The sequence below is a fragment of the Arachis hypogaea genome, chromosome 9 (assembly GCF_003086295.3).
Source record: "Arachis hypogaea cultivar Tifrunner chromosome 9, arahy.Tifrunner.gnm2.J5K5, whole genome shotgun sequence".
NCBI classification, from domain to species: domain Eukaryota; kingdom Viridiplantae; phylum Streptophyta; class Magnoliopsida; order Fabales; family Fabaceae; genus Arachis; species Arachis hypogaea.
In genome coordinates, this window is record NC_092044.1 from 33,406,912 (window position 1) to 33,426,682 (window position 19,771).

Below are 19,771 nucleotides of genomic sequence, written 5' to 3' on the forward strand. Positions count from 1 at the left end.
AGTTCTCTATAAATAGGACATTTTGCTATTGTATTTGGAGAATCTTTCAATCTTCGGATCATCTTTTGATCATGCTTTTATGATTGAACCCTCCTTGGGAGGCTGGCCATTCAGCCATGCCTAGACCTTGTTCTTATGTATTTTCAACGGTAGAGTTTCTACACACCATAGATTAGGGTGTGGAGCTCTGCTGTACCTCGAGTATTAATGCAATTACTATTGTTCTTCTATTCAATTCAGCTTATTTTTGTTCTAAGATATCACTTGTTCCTCAACTTGATGAATGTGATGACCCGTGACACTCATCATCATTCTCACCTATGAACGTGTGCCTGACAACCACCTCCGTTCTACCTTAGATTGAGTGGATATCTCTTGGATTCCTTAATCAGAATCTTCATGGTATAAGCTAGAATCCATTGGCGGCCATTCTTGAGAATCCGGAAGGTCTAAACCTTATCTGTGGTATTCTGAGTAGGATTCAGGGATTGAATGACTGTGACGAGCTTCAAACTCGCGATTGTGGGGCGTTAGTGACAGACGCAAAAGAATCACTGGATTCTATTCCGACATGATCGAGAACCGACAGATGAATAGCCGTACTGTGACATAGCGCGTTGAACATTTTCACTGAGAGGACGGGACTGTAGCCATTGACAACGGTGATGCCCAACATACAGCTTGCCATGGAAAGGAGTAAGAAGGATTGGATGAAGACAATAGGAAAGCAGAGAGACGGAAGGGACAAAGCATCTCCATACGCTTATCTGAAATTCTCACCAATGAATTACATAAGTATCTCTATCTTTATTTTATGTTTTATTCATCTTTTAATTATCAATCCTCCATAACCATTTGAATCCGCCTGACTGAGATTTACAAGATGACCATAGCTTGCTTTATACCAACAATCTCCGTGGGATCGACCCTTACTCGCGTAAGGTTTATTACTTGGACGACCCAGTGCACTTGCTGGTGGTTAGTTGTGCGAAGTTGTGATAAAGAGTTGAGATTGCAATTGAGCGTACCATGTTGATGGCGCCATTGATGATCACAATTTCGTGCACCATTGGTCCATTACGCGTATGCATAGGGCTACTCGTGTACGCATAGGGCTACTTGCATACGCACAGTTAAAAATTCCATGCCACGCGTACGCGTAGACGTACGTTTTTCCAAAAACCTGATTAGGCAGAAAGCTGCAGAATTACATAATTTTTAACCAAACTTCTGACACACGTAACTTAATCATTTTAAATCATTTTTCATCCATTCTTCAAACGACATAAACTTCACAAACCCAATTTTCATTGGAAACAAGTTGGAAATAGATTGAGGGTCCAGAAGCAAAGTTATATCTCGCCGAAGTTTGGCCCAAAACCAAATTTTGCAAAACTCCTTAAACTTTATTTTCATTCAAAATCTCCATTCTATTCATCACCAAACCTGCCACTACCAACACAATATGCCCGCAATAAAACCCACCATTTTATCAATCATCATTCATTAACATTACACAATCTCACATTTCAACAACTCCATCATGCTATCATTGAATATATATGTAATCATATAATCACCAACTCAACCATGTTCCATATTAACACCAATAAAACAACAATTTTCGTCACAAAACCAAATCACATCATAAATATCAAGGATACTAAGCATTGTACATTTCTGTGCATTCCAGTTTATTTTATGGTCATCTAGCCTAAGTTTTCACAGAACATTATATATTAAATGCACGAAACCTAAACCATACCTTGGCTGGTTTCCTCGTAGTGATCAAGGCAACTTATTAAAACAGACACAACCCCAAAAACTTCAACAAAATTCAGTGTTCAGCTTTCTCCAAATTCCAATATTCATAATTTCAAGCTCCAATTATTTATTCACAACTTAATACACATTCATAACACATATATACCCAATTTAATACCCAAGGCATAAATTCAGTAAATTAAATAGGATTTATGGGATTCTCACCTTACCCAAGATTTGTATAAGCAAGAGTAAACATTTTCCTCAAGCTAATTGGATCCTAAACTACCAAAGAGCAAAGAAATTCAATACCTCCACATAATTTTTGAAAATTGGTGGAAGGAGTGGATGAGAAAAATAAAGTGAGTTACCTATGAAATTGTTCCAATAGAAACGTAGAGCTCAACGCGGTGGTCGCGTGGCCGTAAACGGTGCGGCGATCAGAGCTTGAACGGAAGAGATACATGGATTTGAATTTACTGTAAGGGTTTGGAAGTGTTTTTCGTTTCTCCTTTCCCCTATTGTTTTTCAGCACTGCATCTGCTGAATTGGGGGAAGAAGAGAGGCTTGGATTCACTTAAGTGTTGGGCCGGTTGGGCCCACGGGTTCGGTTTGGGTCTCGGTTTGACTCGTTCGGTCCAATTTTGGGCCGAATTCTTCGATATTAGTGTCAAAATTTTCGTTTTGATGAGCTCTAACCTAATTTAATATAATATTCACATTTCTAATTTTTTTATTAAAAATAAATTTATTGACTAATTATATACTAATTTAACGGAGTTTACAAATGCAGTGTCAGCACTAAGCATCGCTTTGTATGCTCCCAATTCCCGTACATGTGTTATGCATGGCCATATATTATGAATCTTATGCCGCAGTGCCGAAAAGTTGATTGCCTTCTTTGTACCTCTCACAATGCTTTGTTGCAGCTATACCACATTCTCATTCACTATTGATGCTTCTATCTTCTTAGTCCATCCATTTTTATTTGGGTCTTTATCCAGTGCAACCCTTCTAGGAGACTCTACATTCTCCTCTACTACTCTTTGTCTCCTTTCAATCTGAATTTTTCTTCCACCACCATTTCTACTTGTTTCCTCTTTGTTGCTCTTCGTGTTCTTCATATCGCTCCCTTCTGTACTTCGCTTTTCCAATAAAAATCCGTCTTCCTCTCAATACTATACTATTCATATCTGCAATAGTCTTTAAAGCTCCACTCTTCATAGTATATCATATAAACGCAAACAAGTAAATCTGTCTATTCTTATTCTTTCGTGACAAATAAATATCTATAATTCTGTCAGTTTATTTAAACATGCTAAAAAGTTCTCATTTTGATATATCTTCTAAAAAATTGTCCACAAAAACTGAGAAGAATCAAATTCCAATCAATGATACTCCTCTTTGTTTCGAACCTTAGGATTTTTTCCATGATGTTTTATGTTCCCAGCCCGATCCCCTCGGTTTTTTCCCACCTCACTCTCTCTCACTTTCTCATCAGTTATGTTTACTCTCATAGTAATATTATCCTATAATTCATACTGGCCAACTCAATAATAAATATGTCAGCATAAATCAATTCTATGAACCAAAAATTAAATTAGCACAAATATATTAAATTTTCATACCTAATAGCCAATGGAAACATGGGTATATTCCTGATGCTTGAGCTCTAGGAAACTTGTGGTATATCTAGGACACCAATAAAAATACATCTGGCAGTATGTGTCATGTTGCGATGGGTCGCACTTAATATAAAGAGTGTTATATTCATGCAAAAACGTAACAATCGAACTCCAAGATAGCTAATGATATCTATCAAAGTTAGCTAATAAAAAAAACTATCTCACACAGTGACAAATCCAGAAGTTTTAAGTTGTGGGGGCACACATATAACATATAAGAATAACAAAAATTTTTACATAAATATACCGAATTATATAAATAAAATAATATAAAATTATTAAATATTTAATAATTTTTTATTATTCATATTAGTATATTATTCATATTTAAAATTTAATATTATTAAATGTTAAATACATATAATAATAGTAAGCGTGAGATTCTTTTTAACCAATAGATTTTTTATTTAGTGAAGCATGTTTTTTATAAATTATTTGTGATGAACGATATTTTAGAAAAAAGATGCATCAAATTTCTTATATATTTGTTATATATTTTAGATATTACTTAATAATTATTTAATTATTTAATAAAAAGTTAAATTTGATTTCTAATAATAATAATAATAATAATAATAATAATAATAATAATAATAATAATAATAATAATAAAGACGTTGAATAGACACGTAGATAGATAGATAGAAGTACAAAATTCTTTATTAACAAATTTTTTAAATAATTTTTATTCAACTTATGTTTGAGAATTAATTATCGAAATACATATGTAGTTTATTAGTAAATGTTGAAGTTGAGTAAAAAAATATAAACTTCAACTAAAAATTTATTATTATCACAATGTTCTATTTTTTATTAAATTAGTTTAATATATAGGGTCTTGATAATATGTATTCTAAAGACATATTTTAAAAATAAACTATAATAAGTGTATGCCAAAATTAATTATTAATATAAAATATATATTAAAATATAAAATATATACTAAAAACTTATTAAACTATACACATATTTATACACAATACACTAGTGGATGATTTTGGTGTACATAATATTTAAGAAAATTATAAATTTTGTTACTAAAAATAATTAAAAAGATAAGCTACTTTATAGTTTCAATGTATTGAATACATTAAAAAATTTAAAAATTTTATTATTACATTTTTAAAATATTCTTTAAAATATAAAATAGTTAAATTCATTAAATAAAATAATTTTTTGACACAAATTTTAATAAAATAAATTTTATTTTAATACGGGGACAAACACAATTTTATAACGGGCACATGTATATATAAAAGTATATTTCTTTGTACATTTTAAAAATACTAATGGGGGCACTTGTCCCTACAAACTCAAATGTAGATCCATCCCTGTCCGGCATGAATAAGATTATTTGAATTGTTCATCATAAAGTAACCCAATTAGCATCATAATGTAGCGTCTTGCATATTGCCACAAAATATACGCATCAACTCCAAAAAGAATGTGTTAAACTTTATCTCTAAAATATATCAACTTGATAATGAACATCTCCTTCTTTCATATGGTTATATGAAAGACCTGGCATTGAGTAGGTCCTCTACCCACGGCCATGTCAGATGTTGGTGCCATGTTTAAAAATCTCTCGTGCACCGTCAACTAGCTCTTCATTAGTATATAGGCTGAGGTGATATGCCATATTTTGTAGGGTGACAATGCACTCACTCCAAAATAAATGGAAGATTTGAATTTGCAAGCTCTATCGCCTAACGAATGCAGAGATCATGATATTATTAAACAAGAAGTACTTGAACTATACTATATAGCCAAAATTGGCCTTCCTAAGGAGGCACTTCTAGTGGAGCAAGAGTGTAGTTAACATGCTTAGGTAGCAACAAACAAGATGTTTACATTGATAAAATAAAATTAGTAAAATTCAAACAAAAAAAATAAAACTATTAAAAAAAAATTAGTTCCCATTATAATCTCTTTCGTCGGCCTATTGATATCTACAAGTGAACCATAAAATTTTCTTTTTAAAGAAAACTCACAATAATTAAGAGAAAACTATAAACTCACAAAAAATTCACTATAATCCAATATTTTTAACTAATGCTTGTTCTGATCTCATTTGCAGTAATATATAACGGACTTTAACATTTACATCATTCACATTGTGATCTAGATACATATACACATTTACAACGATATACACATTTATAATATAATATTACAAGAAAAACGTTGAGTACCGTCGAATTTACTGTCAGAAAAAGAATTAAAATCCGACGATAATTAAATTGCTGTCGAATTTACCATTGAAATGAATTAGACGGTATAAACCTCATCGGTAAATGGTTACCATCAGATTTTTTTTGTCCGACGGTAATTACTGTCGAATTCTGCGATGGAATATAGTTAGTACGAAAACAAATTTTGATGAATGGTGCCGGCAAAATATTTCCGACGTAACGTTGGTACCAAGTCACACGTCACCCGCCAACTTATTTACATTAATTCTATTCATATTCATAATCTTCTTCCTCTGGTTCACCATCCTCCTCTTCCGAGGTAGTTTCCTGATTATCATCGAACTCGCCTTTCTCTTCTTCGTCATCATCGACCCCGTCTTCTTCTTGAAGATCATCGTCCACTACTGGAAGTACGTCGACATCTATTCCAAGGTCAATGATGTCATTGTCCATAACAGCAGACCTAAAGGTGATTGCCTCACCGGTATCAACCACTATTTTCGTAGGAGATGGGTCGTCAATCTGGTAAGGTTCTTGACCCTCTATCCTATCATTAGAATCGATGCGACCTCTTGGCTTAGTCTTAATTATAACCACCCAACTAGACTTACATGAACCCGGATAAGGCAAATAGTATACATGTCGTGCATTTTGAGGTAGAATAAAAGGATCGTAGTATCTATATTTTCTTTTTACATTAACTTCAGTAATATTGTAGCACTTGTGCTTTCATGTTTCTTGTCGCGAACTTGGATCATACCATTCACATTTAAACATGCACACCTTGTAAGTAGTACGACAGAAATACTTTAATTCAATTATGTTGTGCAACACACCAAACCAATTTGAGTGACTCCCGCGTAAATACCTGCGAACCCAGACTCTGGTGTTATCTTTTTTCTTTCCAATTGATCATTGTAAGGTATGAAATCGATATCCATTAACAATGTACATCGGGTAGTTAGTGCCCTTATTCATTGGACCCCAACTAAGTGCAACTAGTTCTGAATTTGTTGTATCAGTTAGCTGCACGCTGACATATTCTCTGAACCAACATGAAAAATTGTTCAATAAGTTATCGGAATTTACCTCTTGGAATAACCAATATGATTCATCATAGGATAAAGAAATTTTAATTAGATAAAAAAGTTAGTATATTACTGATTGCAATATTTACCAAGACTTAAAAAACTCACATGAGGTAGGGTGAAATTTGGTCCTAGTTAAGTAACACATGTAGATGTGCAGCATCGATTTCCTTCTGCTCTAACCAGTAGTCACTGCCCGCACCCATTCAGCTCCTTCCAAAAAAAAGATTGGGTATGTTGTTCCACTTGACGAGGATTCTCCCCTCTCATCGTTACTTGCAACATTTCTTCTATGTAACTCAACATGAGACTGAAAATAGAATGAGCAAAATGTAGATGTTTTCTTAGTTAGGAATGCTTCGCAGATGCTGCCCTCAATCCAAGTTTTGTTCTTTATGGTGTGCTTGAATGAACCAATCATCCTCTCGAACAGGTACATCCACCTAAATTGGACCGACCTACAGTTTTTTCCTTCGTATGATAGGTCAACTGCTACGTGTCATAACATCAAAATAGGGTGGAGGGAATATCCTCTCTAGCTTACAAAGTATGATGAGAAAGTTCTTGTCCACAATTGTGAAGTTATTAATGCTAGGTTTTGTAGCACATAACTTCCTAAAGAACTCACTTATTTTTATGAGGGGTTTCCAGATGTTGGTTGAAAGTTTTCTGAACGCGAAAGGAAACAAATATTTCATGAAGACGTGGTAATCATGACTCTTTAACCCAGCAAGTCTACCATGTGACACGTTTGCACACCTGCTCAAGTTAGGGGTGTAACCATCAGGAAACCTTAACCCTCTAATCCACTGACAAACATTTAGTCTCTACTCTTTTGTTAGAGAGAACACTGCCTTTGGTTTATCCCACTGCCCGTTATCAAATCTCTTTAAGTTCAGATCTGGCCGCCTACCAATGTACACCAAGTCTAACCTAGCCTTATCGTTGTCCTTTGTTCACTCATCGTCCATTACTGTGTACATGATATTATCAAACACATTTTTTTCAATGTGCATCACATCAAGACAATGCCAAACCAAATTGTCTTTCCAATAAGGCAACTCCCAAAATATACTCTGTTTAATCCAATTATGCTCCTGGCCATATCCTGGAGGTCTCAAACATGTCCCGTTATCGATGATCCTTGGGATTCTATGGACACATTGCCAAACTTGCCTACCATCCAACCTCATAGGTGCCTCTTCGTGTTCAATTTTATTCTTTTTGAACGAGTCCCTGTTGCACTGAAAAGGATGATCAAAGTCGAAGAATCTTTTATGGTAATCAAACCACGAATTTTTACCGCCATTTGGCAACCAAAATGCCTTCATATCCTCTATACAAATGGGGCATGCCACTCTATCTTGAGTGGACCAACCTGACAACATGCCGTATGTAGGAAATTCGTCAATGGTCCACATCAATGCAGCCTGTAGTTGGAAGTTTGTCTTCATCAAAATATCATATGTTTCTACACCATCAATCTATAACTTCTTTAACTCATTCACCAAGGGCTACAAGAAGACATCTATTTTGGCCTTTGGATTGCTAGGACCAGGTATGATGCAAGTTAGAAACATGTATGGGTCCTTCATGCACATTTCGGGACTCAAGTTATAATGCGTCACGACTACAGGCGAATAAGAGTACGCGTTATCGAAATTGGAATTCGATGCGAACCCGTCAGAGCATAAAACTAGTCTAACATTTATGGGATCTCTTGCAAATATAGGATGGACCCAATCAAAATACTTTCAAGCTTCTCTGTGTGACGGATGCGTCATGATTTTATCATCTCTCTTGTTGTTACTATGTCAGGTCATGTGAGAGGATGAACTCATCGATGCATACAATCATTTCAGCATAGGGATTAAGGGCAAGTAGTGCATCCATTTCATTGGAATTCTCTTTAACCAGCTCGTAGCAGATTCTAATATATGATAAAATGTCTTCCCTTTCGAGTTAGGCTCTTCTTCAGCCTCTTCCAATTCTGTAATATCTGTTACATCACATACCATCTCGCTGTATCTCTCTTGGTTAGCCTCCCAACTCATTTTATCCATTTTTAGGTTTCTCACCACCTGAAACCTCCTTGATTGACAACTGAACCTATTCAAATTAGATGCAGACTGATTAATTCCCTACTCGTCCACTTCTCCGTGTTTCGTCCAAATCTAATAACCATCTTTGAACCCATTTTGGTAGAGGTGAAGCGTTATGTATGCAGGTCCTAATCACTTAGTCAACCGACACTTTTGATACGGACACCTAGATACCCCTTTAGACCCAAATGGTTCTATGCTGAAGACATGCACGACAAACGCGTCAACCTCCTCAAAGAATTCAAAATTTAAACTCCCCGACCACCATTATTCCTCTCATACGTCCATAAACGATGACTTGGAATCACATTAAACCACACATCCTAGAATTCAATGAACAAGACAAATTATTCAATTTTTTAGAAAATTCGGTAGAGGCTATCTTGTAATTAAACTCTCCCGCTGAATACAATTATTTTTTCTGACAAACCAAACATGTTTTAAACAATTTGAACAACAATTTGGCAGAATTTCTCCTTGATTCAAAGATATCCATGAAATAAATACAACAATTTTCACATAGAAAACAACTGCAGGCATAAATTATAATGTACATGCATTCAACAAAATTTGAAATCCTAACCATTCTAGTGCGCAACCTCTTATAACTCCACAATTTTTCAGCAAACAAGGGTTTCGAGAAGGTGCTACTATGCAACCTTCTCCCACTTTCGTCCTAAAACTCTATTCTAGGAAAAGTAAGTCCGACTTAAAATTTAAATAATTCATTATATTCAGAGATAAAAAACTAACCTAGAATATTATTGCAGAAACAACAAAAAAAGCAAACTCCAACTGATTTAAGAGAGAATAGCACCATCTTGATAAAAAGGAGAATGTATTAAATTCACAAGCTAAAACTAAATTAGAAACAAATTTGAAAGAATAAGTAAAATTCATTAGTCCAATTAATTATAACCTAATTCTAATTTCACCAAACGAACCAGAAACATGCCAAAAATAAGCGACATAAGTTTAATGCAATTGAAAGAAAAATCATTCACTAAACTCCACTAAAATCTTTCAACAACTCAAGCATTCTTAATCTCACCTTACTTAATCTACTCTAACATTATTTGATTTTTACATCCATTAAATTAACACAACAAACTCTAATCACACACTTCGTTAAACAAATTTAACCACCGATTTAAACTAAACCCTAACAAAATGATAAAGCCACAAATTAATATGTGAAAATAAAATAACCATATCAACAATCAATTCAATGATAGTGGCTGCATGGTCTCTTTAACGTGGTGGTGACAGAGGCGGCAGCAACAGCGACGTGAACAGCAACCACGGCGGAAGCTATCACAGATATAGTAGCAGAATTGATGGCGATGTGCAGCGGCGGCTTCAGTGGGTACTCCAGGCAGCAAAGACGACGACGACGACGAGGACTTCTCGATGGCGATAGAGAGAGCACACCAGAAGAGAGAGAAAGAAGAAAGAGAGGGTTCAGACAAGTGAGGGGGAGGGGTTCTGCATTTGAATTTTAAGCAACATTTACTGTCAGATTTTTCCGACAGTAAATCACCAAAACGACACGTTTCATTAAACTGTTATACCAGAAAATTATACCATCGAAAAATCTGACGGTAACATTGGTGCCGTTGAGTCTTATTTTCGCACCAACAATTACCATCGGTTTTTACGATGGAAAATACATTCCGACGATAACCTTTTCTAGCGACCAATTTCTCTTCCTTTCCATCAGAAAATCTGCCAGTACAACTCGACACTAAATTTAACGGTAATTTTGACGGTACTCAACATTTTTCTTGCATTGTAAACGAGATGTGTCAAAACAACATTATTTGTCTCATTTATACTATAAAAAAAAATATGTGTATATTTTTCTCGTCCCACAATAAACAAAATATGTGTATACTTTTTTTGGTTCCACTATAAATGAGATGAGTTATGTAAGAAAAAAATGTAAATTTTTTCACATTTTCATATATTGATAATTATTAAATTTATTTTAAAAAAGTCATGCATCTTTTATTTTTAAACTAAAATGGCCCATCCTATATTCTTCTGACTTGAATAAGTCATGTCAGCGAATGAGCCGTAGTTCAGACAATATATGTCCCCCTCCTTACTAAAAGGTCTTAGGTTCAAACAATATCTAATGTAAGTTGACCAAAAAATATAAATCATGTCTTACTAATTTAACTTGCTCGTCTGTTCAAGTCAATCGAGCTTATTTAGGAGTTGAACTCATTTTGATGATTCTCCTAAATAAGGTTGTTGGACTATGGGTTGACGTATATATAAGCTTTAAAGATTCTTGACCTCATTCTGTATCTTAATCCTAATTACTAATTAGTAATTACATTTCATTTTCCATCTTTGTCTTTCACACTTTTCGTTAGCATGTTTTGTTGAAAAGATGTTATTTATTGATATCAAATTACAAGTTTAAATATACATATTTTATATCATTTATAGTTTCATCGATCCATTCTTTTACCGTGTTATTAAAGGTGTTCATGAGTCGGATGAATCAGATTTATTTTTGTCTGGATCCGACCTTAAATATATACTAAATCTTTTTTGAGATCGTAACCTAACTCTACCCGATAAAACCTCATCACTTTCGAGCCACAGTAATATCATATCTAAATTATATTATCCTAGACTTAAACTAAATTATATATATAAAGATAACAACATAAAATATATATATATCAAGACAACATACACAAGCTAAACTAAAATTAAAATGATTATAATTTTCAAATAAGATAGAAACTTACTTGAATTCCATAATTTTATTTTCAAACAAAACATACCTTGAAAATGTTCTTAGCTCTACTTTTTATTTATATTTTTTATTTTGAATTCAACCGGACTGGACCTGGTGACTCAAACACTGATCTGAACCTAGTTGAATAATTTACCCAGGTCGATTTTTTAAGTTTTGATTTTGACCAAGTCATAATAAAATCAGGTCAAACTTAAGCAAAATTGATCAAACCCAATCCGGGTCTTCGGGCCGAAGTGGACAATGAACACCCTTAGACGTTACCTGGCTTTTGTTTATAGGCTCGTTTGACTCATTGGCTTTTGGGCTTATGATTTTCCATCCACATATAAGCATTCATTTTCAAAAGAGAAAATATGCATTGCCCAACACCAACCCTTTAAATGAAATTCAGATTTTCAGCAAAATAATTTTTATGACCAAATATGCAGCTTAGTCATTACAAAAGGCTCCAGTATGATTCAGCATGTTAAAGATACAAAATCGACCATTAAGTCCAATCATCTCTAGGAGTGAAACATTGCAACCTCAGTATTGAAGGATTCTAAACATCAAGCATGAATTTAAGAATTGAAGAATTTCAAACACCATATTATTTGAAAGAATGCATATGAACCCCAACTCAGGGACATGCGTATGCAACAAAAATTACAAAATCAGACTCACTAGACGCCTGCGTCAGTTTTTCATTGTTTCCCTTCCCTTAATACCATGTCAACTTTCATTTTCAAACAGCTAAAACCATTCCCTACCGAAAAATCAGAAACTGGATAGCTAGACTGAAGGGAAACATAAACCTAGGCAGGAGGCGGCGCATTGTGTGCTTCACTCGAGCTCTTTTTCGACTTGTGCTTTGATTTCTTCTCTCGCTTCTTTCCCCTGTAAAGCAATCCAAAATTATACAGCATGAAATATCTCAAACACATTTTGCAGTGAGGTTTAGAAGTAAATGACTAGCTTGCAATTCAACATAAGGGTTAAGGAAGTACTCGTCATGAGAGCTTTGACCCCAACAAGACTTCAGTTTCCTATTGATATGTTTCAATTCTTTATCTGAAGGAAATTTGTATTTCATAACCTGGATATTTAGACGCAGGCAACATTGGCTCCATATTCAAATGACAAATATTCAACTTAGTGACAAATATTCAAATGAGACACAATACCAAAGAATCAATTGTGTTAAGTGCTTCAATAAGCTCGGACATTGTATGTGTGGAGTTTTGACGAGAAAATAAACTGCTCAGATAACTGCAATAGTAGAAAAGCGTATAAACCAATACATTAATTTTCATCAAAGAATACTACAAGATAATATCCAAGACATACTCTGTTTCAGAATCAAATTTTGCAAAGAAAAAATGTGAAGGGATAAGGTACCTGTCAAAGTCAATAACTTGATGGAGTGCAACTGAACTGCGCAAAGCAGCTAAAGCCAACTGCATTAAAAGACCCAATCATATAGATATTAAGATTGGAGGCAAAAAGGTTTATAACTAATTTGAACTAGAAGGTTGGAACTAGATTGGCGATAAACTGTAGAGGGTGTTTGGTTTGTTGCCTGGTTCTATTTTAGACAAAATATTTGAGAAACATAACATTGTTTTCTGTTAACCAGTCTCTCCAAAACATCAATTAATTTGAATACATCGGTTGCCTTTAATAAAATGAATTTCATTAATTCGTGTCACAACACAGTAGATACAATACGGAGTTCTGAAAGTTACATAATATTGTTAGACTACCTGCGCAGGAGGAAATAAAAGTGGTGCATCTGTAAGCATCATTTTATCAATTTCCAATCTAGCTGTGTCTTGTAATCTCTACACATCACGAGAAAAAGTAAGTTATTTTGAATTTTCAACATCCTGGAATTCACTCAATAAAACAACAGTTAAAACAGACAACTGTAGCTCCGAAAATCTGTCATAGGATTATGGCGTATGGTGTAGCGGGAAATGGCTGAAATGGTGGATGGACTGAAAATCTATCAATATTAGCAACTTTCTACTCATAAAGCATGCAATTAATTCAGCAAATTCAACAAATAAACACAATATTAAGTCATAACAGACCAAAAACATAAGAGATCATGAGTAGTGACCCTATGTAAATTGAAATAAAGGATAAAGAATACAGGTTCAGAACTTCAAACTGAATGGAAGAGAGGAACAAACCAGAAAAACCAAAATATTAAAAAAGAAAAGAAAAGAAAAAAAGGATAAGATAAGGTAATGTTTTTGTAAAGTGAGGGAAGGAAAAGTTGGAAAAGAAAACCATCTAGCGTGGAGGAGGAGGGCCAACTGCTGCCAGCAGCAATGCTGCGGTGCGAGATGCTGCAACGGCTTCTTCGTCGAGCAGCAGATGGCGCCTCCAGCAGCAGAGAGAACAACGAAGAGGGGAAAACAGAGGAGGAGGAGGAGGAGCGCAGCACACAGCGGTAATGCTATTGGCAGTTCTTCCAGATGCGAAGAGGTAGGAAGTCCGACAGAGAGGGAAGAGATTTTTGGGTTGGTGAGGGAACCAGAGGCTAAAGCTAGTGTCTGAGAATTTGAGCTCTCTAACTTGGCTATTATGGTTTCCTAAGTGACCAAAATAACCATCAAATGCAAAAAGAAAAAATTACACCCAAGCCTCCAATTTCCGCCATTCACATTGCGGACCACCATAGCGTAATGGCGGTGGCCCCAAAACCCGCCACATCATTTCCCCATGGCACCATGATAACCACAATTTTGAAACACTGATCACAATGTATTCTTGCATGAGTAAATGTATAAAATAATGATTTCCCCCTTAAGAAAAAAAGAAAAAATATGGAAATCATCTCAGACCAGTATTTTGGATAGTAGTAGTACCTTCAACATTTGAAGCTGGTCCTCGCTAGCATTGCAAAAGTCCTTTCATCATTGCCATTGATCACAAATTCCAGCATAAAATAAGATCAGTAGTAAAATCCAATGATAATAGCAGACAAATATAAAAATCATGCCATTCAATATGATGTAAAAAAAATAGACAATTTAATTTAAAATTCCACTCATTGACCAACCAAAGCATACCTCCATATCATCCATAAAACCTTCAAGTGAACGATATGGTGCATAAACAATAAGATCAAATTCCAAACTCTACAAAACAAGTATTTCATATCATCAAAGAATAAAAGTTAAGATAATAATAAAAAGATACATAGACAGATATGTTAAGCCTATCCATGCCTGATAAACTATCATCTCATTATTGAGAATCATTTGATGATCCTGTGAGATCCCTTTACCAAGCTCCTCAGCAGAGACATGGTTTTCTTCTATCTTACAAGCAGCATATATGCAGGTCAACCTATAAAAATTCAGTCCAAGTTATTGACAGGCTAACACGTAATAAAAACATTTAACTAAAAAACAAAATCAAAGATTTAAAGCCAGGAAATCAGCTCTATCTTGATCATAACATTGCTTGGTTTGGGTGGATGCTGGTGTCAGATGAAGGTGAGGGTGAAGAGAGATGGCGAGGGATGGAGAAGGTATAACAAGAACATATATTTTTTCTTCCCTCTTTTGGTGGTTGCTTCCAAGGACTTGATTACAAAACTTTAGCAATTCAAAATCACGGACCTAATTACAAATAAACCACAGGAACCAACCAAATAACTAAACCTTGAAAAACAATTAAAATTTACAAATACAACCCTGGCTTGGATGAACTGTAATACAGCAAGCTGCACAAGTAATCAATCAAACAATTACAACAAAAGTAGGATTTTACGCGCAAGCCCCCTAGAATAAAAAAAAAAAAAGGTTTTCGTTTGAAGTCTAAGACTTTTAAATTCCCAATAAACTGAATGCATGAAAAATCTTATAAGGTTTCCACTTTTTTTTTAATCATTTAGCAAAACCCTTATAAATAATATGTAACTGTTCATCTTTAATCCAAACTCCAAAGGTCATCTTATAGGAATCTGACCAGTCAAAATTGGGCCTCTGCTGTACAGCGCCTGACGACAACAGGATATAGGTATTAGGGAAAGGAATTTCAAAAAAAAAAAAAAAACTGTGCAGAAGGAACTAGGAAACTTCAGGGACTCTAGGACACCCTCTGCTCTTGTAGATCCAGAACACCAATGAATGCACACCGTTTTCTAGGTATATTACTCTATTTCTTTGTACTCTGAACCAGTTATCACATATATAGACTGAGACAAATCACAAACCTTACATTATATGTTTTGGCTGATGTTCCATTACTGACCAGTGCAGGTAGAACCTTTTAAAATAGATAAGGGCCGTTGCCTACATATCATAATGTTTACAAAATTAGTTCATAAACACAGACTGTTTATAAAATCTGGAAACTGAAGAGGAGCTTGCATACCTGGATCTTATGAGGGAAGTGGAAATTTTTACAAACTTCTTGTAGCTTGTTTTCATAAAACACTTTTATAGATTGTTCTTCTTCAATACTGAGAGGTTTTGACCGAGAATGCTTTTCAGCTGACACAAAATAATACCCTTCTTAACAGTTAGAAATTTTAAATAAACTATCACGAGCAACACAAAGCATTTTCCAAAGCAATTGAAAATTAGAAGACAGAGCATTATCAACATCCTAAGAAAGGAATGAGTGAATTCTCCTGAAATCACATTTACCATTATCCTTCACAGAATTCTGAGGTTCAGGATATGACATTGTCCCATCACTATCTACTTCCATCAGAGTTGCTCCACACTATTAAGAAAATAGAAAATTTAATAGCCATCATTAACCAGATATAAACTTAAAAATGTTCAATGAAACGTTATTTATGTAGGAACTAAAATAAAACAAAAAAATAATCCCTGCATGATTAGACCACAAACATCCAAAAATGAAAAATGTTGACCTCCATGCTTTCTGATTGAAAATGTTGCAAATTAAAAATGTATTTATAAGAACAGCAAAAGCGAAAAAGAAAAGAAAAAAACAGATATACTTGAACAGCAAAAGCGAAAAGAAAAGAAAAGAAAAGGGGGGGGGGGGGAGGAGATTCACAAGCACATTATAGAAGTATACATACCTTCTCTAAAGTTTGTATGGCTCTCTGACTAGCATCTCTATATTTTTCAACCTAAGACAAAAACAGATATACTTGAACCATAAAGCATACATAATACAGGAGAAAATAGAATTTCATCAAACTTTTGCATCAATTGCACATTTAAGAATTAAAATTCAACCTACTCAGCAATTTACAAATCTAAAATTATCTCCATGTAAAGCATAATATGAGCTTATCCAGAAATTAAATTATCATTCAGTGGTGAAGGAACATAAGAGACTATACCTCATGAGTCATGATTTATAGTTTCTTTTTCAAAGAAGTCCTTACAGCCAGAAAAGAAACATAGATGAATAGAAATGATAGAAAGAAACAAGTACCAACTGTTGAGGAGTGAAGATCCACTTGGCACGGTGGGTAGAGGTCAGAAAATCCGCCATGTCCAATCAGAAAACTGTTGGCCAAATGCTCTAGTATGCACATTTATGATATTAGTAAGCACATTTATAAGGGGAACAACATAAATTATGTTAGTGATGGACAAAAACATCAATGAAAGAAACAGTAGCCATGATTTTCCCTAAGAACGGCATCTGGGTTCAAGTGTAGCAATGGTTCCTTGATGTTCTGATCATTATAAATGTGTTTGGATAAATAAAGAATTTTAAAATTTGAGAGAATTTTAAATGCTATTAAATTTAATTCATCAATTGAACTTGCTTCATTTACAAAGTTCCATTTTCCAAAAATTAAACCTAGTAAACATAAACAAGGAGAAAACTATAAAATTCAAAGAACTCATATTCCTTGGAGGCATTTCATCAAACACCTTCATTACACAAAAACATTCCTTCCTCACAATCCCTTCACGCTACATCTTTGAACTATCAATCATTCCCCTTGATCAAACCAAGAACCATCATACTTTTGTACCAATTCGAGGGAGTTCACATATGGCATATTCAAAGAGCTTTCTTTATTAAGCAGAAGAGTGAGAGAAATACCTCAGACTCCTCCAGAGATGTCGGTTTCAGAAGTAGCAGCAAAGATGATGAAGGAGCTGGTCACGGAGAAATAGGGGTGAAATTGCAATATTGCATTTTTGCAAGCACCGATAGTTTGAAAGCTCAAAGTATTCCGGGATGAGGGTGAGTCAGATAGCGCACTTCACTGCAACACTTGTTTAGGGAGCGTCACTGTAATGCTGAAAAGCGTGTATATTTCGTAATTAAAATGAATTTAGTTAGCATATAATATTGACAAGCGCAGCATGGGCAATAATAAAATGTATATGAACAATGATCCTAATTTATAATTATCAATTTAGGCTAGTGGGCAATTCACATAAACAACATAGAATTGTGTACTGAAAGAGTTAAAGTACACAGCTGACCTCTAAAATTTTTCTTTGGCACATTTTTCTTTGAAACTTAACATTTAACATTGTCTTAATGCTTTTGCACTTTCCCTAAACGTATGTTCCCGTTTCCCACCCTTTTTACATTTCAGGTTAATCATAGTGACACATTTTGCATGATCCAAAAGAAAGTGTTCTTCACTATGAAGTCCAAGTGCAGAACAAAACAGCACCATCTTTCCATTCCCAAAGAAAATAAAAGGGAAAGGAATAGAAAAGAAGGAAAACACAATATATTGTTTGATATGAATAACACATTTAAGGGGGAGAAAGGGTCAAAAATAGAAAATTAACCCAAACCGTAACCTAACACTGAAATGAAAAGAAGTTTCTGTATAAAAGAAATAATGATAAAGATTAATCCAGAACAACCTTAAATTACTTGCAGCATGTTGTTGTCTCCTTCGAAGACCCAATTTTTAACCCAGCGCGCAAGCGTCGGTAGAGAACTCGGCTCCGGCTGCGATGGGAAGAGGTAGTCGATCGGCAGTGGCACGAGACAGTTGCGTTAGTAGCTCGTACGTTTTATAAGCATGGAGGTGTGGAAAAAGGCAGAATTTTACATAAAAGTACTAATATTTTGACCAGGGTTGCAAACGGGCATGCTTGCCCGCCCCGCCTAAGTCCGCCAGGGCGGGCCAGCCCGCCTCGTCTGACTGAACGGGCTTCTTTACTCTTTTTGGGTTACAAACATGCATGTCCACCCGCCCCGACTAAGCATGCGGGGCTGGCGGCCCGCTCCTTCTAACAGAAGGGCTGTAAACACTAACCCGCCCCGCCCCGCCCTGACCTGACTTGCCTAAGCCCGCCAGAGCGCCCCGTCTAACTGAACTGGCTGCAAACACTAGTCCGCCCCGCCAAGAATGCTTCTTTACTCTTTTTGGGTTGCAAACCAGCATGCCCGCCCGCCCCAATCCGTCTAAGCCCGCCCGGACGGGCCAACCCACCCCGTCTAACCGAACGAGCTGCAAACACTAGCCCCCCCGCGCAAGAATGCTTCTTTACTCTTTTTGGGTTGCAAACGGGCATGCTCGCCCTCCCCGGCCGTCTAATCCAGCCGGAAAGGCGGGCGCCCCGTCTAACTGAACTGGCTGCAAACACTAGCCCGCCCCGCCAAGAATGCTTCTTCTCTTTCATTTTTTTTTTTCGGGTTGCAAAGGAAAAAATTACAAACTTTATAGAACAAAAGCAGCACAGCAGATTAGCAGAAACGAGGCACAACAGAGAGAACAGCCGATGAGGGAAGAGATTCACCTGAACTGACGCGGTGGTCGGTGGAAGCACCAGGGCGAGGATCGGCGAGCACGGGGTGGAGACTGGAGAGAGCAGGAGAACGAGTCAGTGGAGCAGAGGATGAGGGACCATTGGTGCCATTGCCACCCTAATTTTGATACAATAGAATATGGAATGAAAAAGTAATTTTTTTTTTTTTTTATTTTGAACAATTACCTAGTCCCTCAAGTTTTTATAGTAAGACATTTTAGTCCTTTATATCCTAAAATATACATAACGATCTTTAATATTTATTTTTGTTAAATAATATAATTTTTTTGTTAGTCACCCCGGTTTTATCTTAAGTGAAATAAAAGACTACTTTAATAAAGATATTAAAAATATCATTTTTAAAGATATTTACATGTGTTGTATTATTATTAAATATTTTTATTAAACTGATTAATAATTTATTTTTTAATAAACTAAAACAAAATTAG

At 35.3% G+C, this 19,771-nt stretch overlaps 1 protein-coding gene across 4 annotated transcripts; it reads right to left on the bottom strand.

Annotated features, from left to right (window-relative positions):
- Nucleotides 1-11,999: 11,999 nt before the first annotated feature.
- Nucleotides 12,000-19,518, bottom strand: LOC112710826 (cyclin-H1-1). Of its 4 annotated transcripts, none has more exons than XM_025763242.3 (16): nucleotides 19,314-19,518; nucleotides 18,432-18,519; nucleotides 17,647-17,846; nucleotides 17,023-17,112; nucleotides 16,661-16,711; nucleotides 16,254-16,332; nucleotides 15,979-16,097; nucleotides 15,823-15,896; nucleotides 14,826-14,946; nucleotides 14,667-14,735; nucleotides 14,463-14,504; nucleotides 13,350-13,427; nucleotides 12,985-13,043; nucleotides 12,771-12,855; nucleotides 12,594-12,682; nucleotides 12,000-12,483 (listed from the first exon to the last, which is right to left on the bottom strand). In XM_025763242.3, exons 4-16 carry the CDS (start codon nucleotides 17,080-17,082, stop codon nucleotides 12,402-12,404), a joined length of 1,008 nt encoding a protein of 335 aa, XP_025619027.1. In that variant the 5' UTR covers nucleotides 17,083-17,112; nucleotides 17,647-17,846; nucleotides 18,432-18,519; nucleotides 19,314-19,518; the 3' UTR covers nucleotides 12,000-12,401. The 4 variants fall into 4 exon arrangements, with proteins under 4 accessions (XP_025619027.1, XP_029144848.1, XP_029144850.1 ...); XM_029289015.2 differs by having other exon boundaries at nucleotides 18,429-18,519; nucleotides 19,314-19,463; XM_029289017.2 differs by lacking the exon at nucleotides 18,432-18,519.
- Between the last annotated feature and the right edge of the window lie 253 nt (nucleotides 19,519-19,771).